This window comes from Pangasianodon hypophthalmus, chromosome 3, assembly GCF_027358585.1.
Source record: "Pangasianodon hypophthalmus isolate fPanHyp1 chromosome 3, fPanHyp1.pri, whole genome shotgun sequence".
NCBI lineage: Eukaryota > Metazoa > Chordata > Actinopteri > Siluriformes > Pangasiidae > Pangasianodon > Pangasianodon hypophthalmus.
In genome coordinates this window covers 32476291-32484317 of record NC_069712.1, presented here as the reverse complement: position 1 = coordinate 32484317, position 8027 = coordinate 32476291, and the positions used below count along the sequence as shown (strand labels likewise).

The window sequence follows — 8027 nt, the reverse complement described above, 5'->3', positions numbered from 1 at the left end:
GAGTACAGCGCAGGCATTAGCTTAGCATGTTAGCTTACTTTCCAGTCGACTTACTTGTCTTACACACTTGCCGTTTTTTCCTCATTAGCCAGCGCATGTTTTATATGTAGAACTAAGATGAAAACGCTGCGTTTTAATTAGTTTTTTGCCCCTTTTTAGAAGAGAAACGTCCACAATCTGGCCAAAAAATAAATTGTTCAGAAGCGCGCGCACGGAAGCGGGAAAATTCAAAATGGAGGACAGAGAGTCAGTAAAGAAATTAGTTTAATTAGAGAGCAAAAACACGGAGATTCACGACCTGTCGAAGATATTTCAACGCGGAACACAAACCATCATCGACACAGTCACGACAAATACTAAGAAACGAATTTAATATTTATTTTTCTACTAAAGTTGGATAGATATGCTTGCTAATTAGCCAACACGGCGTTGTTCCGGTAACGAGGTGTGTATCACGTGACCACAAAAAAATATCGTTCCCTAAAAACAAATAAAAAAATATTAGGAAAATGTTTACTTTTCTCTTAAAAATAAATGTTTAAAATCATTTTTAAATAATAACAAAGAAAATTATTAAAAAGGCATTTTCAATTTAAAAAGTCTAAAAAAAAATTAAGGTTGCTATGGTAACAGTGTAAGTCTGTGTCTCACCTGACCACAATAAGCGAAAAGTATATTTACTTTTCATTAAAAAAAATTAAATGTTTACAATTATGAGAATTAATAAAGAAAAATGCACATACATGCATTTTTTATTTAAATAAATTAAATATATGTTTTAAATCAATATGGTTGTCATGGTAACAATGCGCTAATCACGACAAAAATGTGCTGCCATCATCACTTTCTGTTATTAGTTTTTTGGGTTTTGTAGTTTTTTTTTTTAGTTTTTAAGTATTAGGAACGTGCTTACTTTTCATTTAAGAAGAAATATTGAAAATTCATAAAGAAAATTAAGATTGAAATATAAATTATCAATTAAAAGAAAAAAAAAAGTGCTAGCTGTGCTAGAAAGAATTCAGCCCCAGTCTCGCTTCTTCATACCATTCTGTGTATTTATTTTTACGCCTGTTGCTGTTCTTTTGTGGAACAAAAATCGAAAATAATCCGCTTTAAGATATCTGTGGAATATTGGCAACGTTTCTGATGGAGGACGTAATCTGGTTGAAGGGTAGAAAACGATAATCTCGGTGAAATTGTCACACATTTGGCATCACATTTACAGGAAGTTGTGCAAATTTTAAATAGTTTGGACCATCTCAGTCAAAAAGGGAATAATTTACAATATGTTTTGTGTATGAATGATAAGAGTGTGTACACTGCTCATGGTTCAGTCTCACGCGTGATTCAATACTCCCTTTGCTTTTTCTCATCGCAATTCACATGGAACTTATTCGTCTATTTAACAGATTATTAATCAGATTTGATCAGACAGAAATTTAATTCAGATTAGCCGAGTCTTTAATCCATCCCGATTTTAATGGTTACATAAAATGTTTTCATATAGTTATGTATCTTCCACAGTAGCTTCCCTTACTCAAGTGCAACACAAAAGCAACAAGGTCACTATTCTTTCTTGTCACGTCTGGACTGAACTCACGTGTAAACGCTGTATACAGGTTGCGAGTGTTTCCGTGTCGTTGTTGTGCTCGGACGCCGTCTTCGAGACGTCACAGAGTCGCTCCTTCTCCTGCTGTAGCTTCTCTGAGCAGGAAGACGACAAATCCGAGTATTGTTTCCACGCCTGCAGCAGAGCTTGTAACCTCACTGAGGTGTGTGTAAGATCTTGCTTCACCTCAGACCACCTGGATAACAGTATATACACACACACACACACACACACACACACACACATACACACACACAGTATGAGCATCATCTTTCTTTGGTTTAGTGTTCAGTTTTTTTTTGCAGGAAATCAATGACATCAGACTGACCGTAATTTCTCCTTCTCCAGCTCTTCAGATAATAAGTACGAGGTGCCTGTATGGATCCAACCAATAAGACTGGAGAATGTGTGGTTAAGCTCCTCCCACTTTTTGTCCACTTCCTCAGCTTCGGATTGCAATGCCTGAGAAAAATAAATACACAAAGTAGACTCATATTATACATTTACAATGAAAGTACAACAATGCGTAACACAATCATTTATAAATCTTAACGTACTGAAAGTGATCGTAAAATTTTACTGCTTTTGTGCTTATGAACTGGAATCATCTAAACTTACAGTAAAACTTAAATTTCAAAATGAAGGGAATTGAAACATAATTTGCACACTGATGTTTGGAAAGAAAGTCAGGGGCCATTTTATTGTAAATTAAGTACCTGTAGTTTATCGATGCGCTTTTGGAGCGCTGTGAAGGAGGTGTGAGGGGCGTGACAATGTTCAAGGGATTGACATATTCCCAGGGTGCGATGAGCAACTTGACTCCGCCCACTTTCGAACGCAGACCACGCCTCGCATGCGTGATGCAGAGTTTGCTTCAGAGCGCCGTTCTGTAGGAGAAAAAAAACATTAACTAATTAATTATATAAATTAATAAATACTTCATAAATAAAAAAGTCCTTAAGTAATAAAAAGTAGTGAATACAATAAAGAAAAATATAGAAAAAATGAAAATAAATGAAATAGAAAAAAAACTATTCCATACAAGATCAGTTACACTGATCAGTAATAATAATAATAATAATAATAATAATAATAATAATAACAATAGGTAAGGAAGAAAACACACTGTGTTGTGCTGTTAGAGGAAAATAATCAGCGACAAGGCAGTGTGATAAAGCAGAGTTTACTGTTACGACCCTGAAGTTGACTATTTTCTTATAACAGCACGTTCTCAAGTGTTTTATTCCTCTTAAACCACAGCAGTTTGACAACAACTACTAAAATTTTTTATTTATTAAAAAATGACTTCATACTTTTTATCCCTTTATTGTTACATTTCATGTTGTGGGACGTCCACGATACAAGTTAGTCCCTGTTATTTACGTTAGAGCAGCTAGAAACAGTTAATCAGAATTTAATAACGCAGTGCTGTAATAGTTATTATACGGTAATGTAGTGTAATGTGTGTACCTGTTCAGGTAATTCAGTTAATGCCTGGGAGATGGTGTTAATGTGACTGATGAAGCCTGCCTCTGTGTGTTCTTCATCATCGCTCGGCCTCCTCTTCCTCATCTCATTCAGCTTAGCAGACTTAGCTTTTAGCTCCTCCTCCAATTCCTGAGAAAGAGAAAATGGAAGATATGAATATATAACACAGAAGAACACGCAGGCCACAGCAAAGGATCAGAAAATCCGTAATTATGCTCTGACCTCGCACTCTTTCAGGTGCGTCTCTGCTGCACTGTGACTGACAGGCCTCTCAGCCAATCGCATCCACGTCTCGCGACCTTTGACCCAGGCACGTAGGAGTCGCAGTTTGCCGTCTCGGTCTGTGCAGATGCTTAGCTGCTGCTCAACGTACTGCGTCTGCGAGAAATATGCCAAGGATGCTAAAACTGATGGGTTTCACGCTCTCATATCTTTACGTGTGTACTTGTGTCAGTGTGTACGAGGAGAAGTGTGTGCGTGTGTGTGTGTGTGTGTGTGTGCGTGTGCTTACCTGTGTGTAAAGGTGTGTTTGCAGCGTGATCCAGCGCAGGTTCACCTCCCCGAGCTGTTCCGCAAATGCTGTGTGTTTGTATCTGAAGTTCGGCTCGGTGTGTTTCAGCAGCGTCTGGTTCAGGAAGTCCACTGACATCTGCACACACACCTGTGCTCGTTTCAGCTCCTACACACACACACACACACACACACACACACACACAGATTACTTGTCACTATAGAAACAATAAGGTATTACGAAATGAATTAATCAGAATCCAGAATTCAACACCGCTGTGATATGAGTGTAATTCATGTTAAGCGGACGTTTAACAGTTAAAGTCTTCATTATTTACTGTTAACTTTATTCCTGGTGATGTGTGTAGTTTGATCATATGTTGTAAAGAATATTAGATTAAGAAGCCTTACACACACTTCAGCCTGAGTGATAAAAATGCCAGTGTGTGAATGTGAATGTCTGTACCTTGTAAGTGTTGAGTTGGCGCGAGAGCTGTACTGCTGTGTTTGAGGACGGAACATTTTTCTCTGCATCCTGCAGGCATCCTTCAGCTCCACTGATCCACTTACACACCTCCGAGAGCAAGGACTGAGGACACACACTCTCCACCACACGCTAGAGAGAGAGAGAGAGAAAGAGAAAGAGAGAAACCAATCACAGTAAAATATGGAGAGAGACAAATTTATATTAATACAGAGCTACAGAGACAGAGAAAAAGGAGGGAATAAAAGAAAGATAAAGAAAAAAGAGGATAACAGAAAAAAAAGACAAAGAGATGAAAACAGGCAGAAAAGACAATAAACAGGAAAGATGGGAAGGAGAATCACAAACCTCCAGAAAAAGAAAGAATGTCAAACAGAAAAAAAGGACGATCAGTGGAGAGTTACAGAAATATAAAAAGAGATAAGAGAGGAATACAATTTCAATCTGATTTAATTCAACTACAAAGTGTCACTTTAAAATTATAATAAAGGCATAAAAGTTTAGATTTGTATATTTTAAATCCAGGGTGTAGTGGCACATTGTGGAAAACAAAAAGGGTCAGAATCGGATCAGGGTGGAAGTGACAGCAGGTGCGTTACGCACGTTAGTGACGTTTACGATGTTTTGAGAAATGGGATTAATAAATAAAACCATATTCCGATGTTTGGAAGGAGATAAGATAAGATAAGATAAAATAAGATAAACTTTATTAATCCCCGAAGGGAAATTCAGAGATATATGGCAGACAATGTTGTTGTTGTTGTGATCTGAGTAAAACACTTTTTTTTTTTTTTTTACCTGATGTAGCTTCTGTTGTACTGCAGTGATGTCGGCGTCCAGCTCCACCCAGCTATGCTCCACCTCAGTCAGGTGATCTTTCAGTGAGAGCAGAACAGGAGACAGCGCAATCACCTGGACCACATCGGTGCCGCTGCTGGTCGTGGCATCTTCTGACATCTTCGTGGAAGCATTTCCATCCGGAGGAACGTCAGAGGAGCTGCTGGCTTCAAACAGTGTCCTTTCGACAAGAGACTCGTCCTGGACATTATCGTCTCCTTCATTACATATGTCTGAGTGAGTGCTTTCAGGAGTGAGAGCTTTATTGATTGAGGAATCTTCTTCCTTATCTTCGAGACTGGGATCATCCTTAACTGAAGAAATATCTTTGCAGGTGGCGTTCTCTTCTGACTGTGAGTTATGATGAGTGGAACCGGTTGATGGTGTGTGTGTGTTTGTGTGTTCTCTCTCGTTAATATGCAGGATCTCAGTGCCGGCGCTGATCACTGAAGCCTTCAGTGCTGATTTTACCTCCAGCTCTTTACACAGCTCCTGACAATGACAAGAACAAGATCAATAACTCAGTGGAATAGAAATTATTAACATAAGACGGTCCTGGTGAGTGTTTGCAAGTGAAAGGCTTGCAAAAAGTATTAATGGAGTTAGTACCACTGGAATATTTACATGTATTTCTCTCTCCAAAACTGATTATTTTTATAAAGTATGGGAGCCACTTTTAAACTACTTGGATCCTGATGTCTCAGGTATTATGTTGCATGGATTTCAATGATTGGGACCATGTATACCAGCACTTATGCTAGTGTGACGTATGCTTTTGTATTTTCATTTTCACAAAAACTGCATTTTGTGTTTTAAAAACTGAAATGAGCTGTCTTTTTTTCCTCCCTCTTCTTACCTTTAATACCGTTATCTCTATTTACCAATGAATGAATGTTCTTTTTGTTGTTGGTGGTGGTTAACTGGTGAAAATCCAATAAATATACTATTTTAAAAAAAGTAAGGGATGATAAAAGATAGAGAGAAAGATATAAGAAGTGTTGATAAAAACATACACTGTTTTTATTTCCTCAATTATCACAAACTATTATGATTTTGATTAAATTACACAGATCCAACAACACTGCTAACAAGAAAATCCTTGCAGTCAGTGGAGGAGACGGCAAATTTTTCTGCTTATGCTGGTGTTAGAGACGGCCATATTGGTGCACATTTCGAGTATGTTGGTGGACGAGATGGCTGATTGGCTAATCTTTTCGCACATGCCTGTGGATGAAACAGCTATTTTTCTGAAAGTGTCAGTACACAAGGCAGCTATTTTTTTATCCAGATGTGCACCATGCAACAGAAAGAAAACAATGAGGCAAATAATAAGCAGCACTTTCCTTCCTTGTTGATAATGTACTTCTGCTGGGAAAATATTATATACACAAATCTAAGTACTTGAAGGTTAAACCAACATTTTGTGCATTTTATTATGAGTTTATTTCTTATACAAAAGCCCTCAAAGTGATGAAAAAGAAAAATGCAATAAATCTTTTGTCCTTTATAGAAGAATATGATTTATAGGAAAAACCCTAGCCCCCCTTTTATGCTTTTTTTTATATATAATTATATATGTATTTGTATTTCTTCATGCACCTGTTCTGTATATTCTAACGTAAAAATGTAAAAAAGGTAGCACTTTAATTTTTTTTTTTTTAACTGACCAGAGCTCCACCCACTTGTTTTTGATTGGCTCACAAGTACAATCATGATATTACAGGTCAAAGTTCACCTAGATAATGTCAGGTCTAAGCGAAAGTAACAGCTAACAGAAGCAAATGTGCATCTTTCATGTCATTAAGATATTTAATACATGATTGGTTGATTGTGTGAACTCACGATAAACTCGTTGAAGTTGGAGATGGCTTGTCTAGAGGAGGTCACGTGACCTTTCCAGCTGTTCAGTCGTTCTCTGGCTTTGTTCATCCACTCCGTCATCGCTGTGGAGTCACGATGATAACTGTGGGGGAAAAAAAAAAACAGTCTCTTACTCATTCTCTTCATCCACTCTTTCAGTTTTACCTCTCATTCACTTAAATTTTTTATTATAATGTTAAAATTATTATTTACAACATTTAAGACATTTGTCCATTTTTACCTCTTCCAGAGTTTTATCAGGTGCTGTGCGGAGCCTCGTCCGTTTTCCATTTTCCTTTGAAGAGCGGCTAAACGCTGTTTTAGCCTCAGAGTAGCCACGCCCACTCTGCACACAAGACCATCCATCGAGCGACCGGACACGCCCACTTTCCGCAGTCTGCTGGCCTGATCTAACACCAGACCGATCTGTGCAGCATTCGCCTCCAGAGTCGCCTGCAAAGTCTGATAGAGGAAATGTTTTTAAAAATGGGACTATTTTTATGTCATATGTAATTTGTACTTTAAAATTACAAATAAACACTATAATAATAAACACTGCGTATCGTATGAGGCTGTTACTCCACTGATATTGTGACGCACAGCATGCATAATGAATACACTGTGAGTTATTATATTTATGTAATAATTACAGTGGAAGTGTTATCGTTACACTTTTAAACTCGTCATACTTCATAGGTAGAGAGACTCCTCCGTAGCGCCTCCTCTGTTTGCTCCTCCGAGTGCATGCTGGGAAGCTGATGCTCCAGACCTTGGAGCAGTTTCTCCAACCAGGACTGACTCTCCTCCCACTGAGTCCACACCTTAAACATACGCATTGTTAACACTTACACCACAGTGTGGTTGAATTCTCAGTTCTGACTGATAAGAAGGTGTTGATTAATTTTCTTTAAGTGCATCTCTGCACTCTGACAGTAGTGCAGCTGCAAATCACAGGTTTATATTAAATTTTTATGGTATCAAATGCTATGAATTTTATGCTCCACATAAATAAATTTTAAAAATGTATATATGTATTAATATAATTTATTTAACATTTGTGGAAGGAGTCTCCAGTGTCAGCGCTTTGTAACATTCAGAGATAAAACTGTAACTTTGAGTTTTCCGACACAGGAAAGAAGAAAAAAAACAGAGGCTGGTGAGGGAATGACGGTTTACAGCTGCTATAACGTAAGTGAGAACAGGCACTAACTTGTTTCGTGGGCGCTTAGCAACATTAAA

The 8027-nt window shown here is 37.7% G+C and overlaps 1 protein-coding gene across 9 annotated transcripts in view; it reads right to left on the bottom strand.

The window, feature by feature from the left end:
* The window catches only part of syne2b (spectrin repeat containing, nuclear envelope 2b), a 127343-nt gene that overhangs the window by 30426 nt on the left and 88890 nt on the right, over positions 1-8027 (bottom strand). For all 9 annotated transcript variants that reach the window (XM_053232639.1, XM_053232643.1, XM_053232641.1 and 6 more), the window contains 11 exons: positions 7478-7609; positions 7030-7250; positions 6771-6891; positions 4890-5420; positions 4074-4223; positions 3609-3776; positions 3320-3475; positions 3080-3226; positions 2326-2496; positions 1938-2071; positions 1601-1805 (listed from right to left, as the gene is read on the bottom strand). In XM_053232639.1, coding sequence (XP_053088614.1) covers positions 1601-1805; positions 1938-2071; positions 2326-2496; positions 3080-3226; positions 3320-3475; positions 3609-3776; positions 4074-4223; positions 4890-5420; positions 6771-6891; positions 7030-7250; positions 7478-7609 — 2136 coding nt within the window. The remainder of the gene's footprint in view (positions 1-1600; positions 1806-1937; positions 2072-2325; positions 2497-3079; positions 3227-3319; positions 3476-3608; positions 3777-4073; positions 4224-4889; positions 5421-6770; positions 6892-7029; positions 7251-7477; positions 7610-8027) is intronic.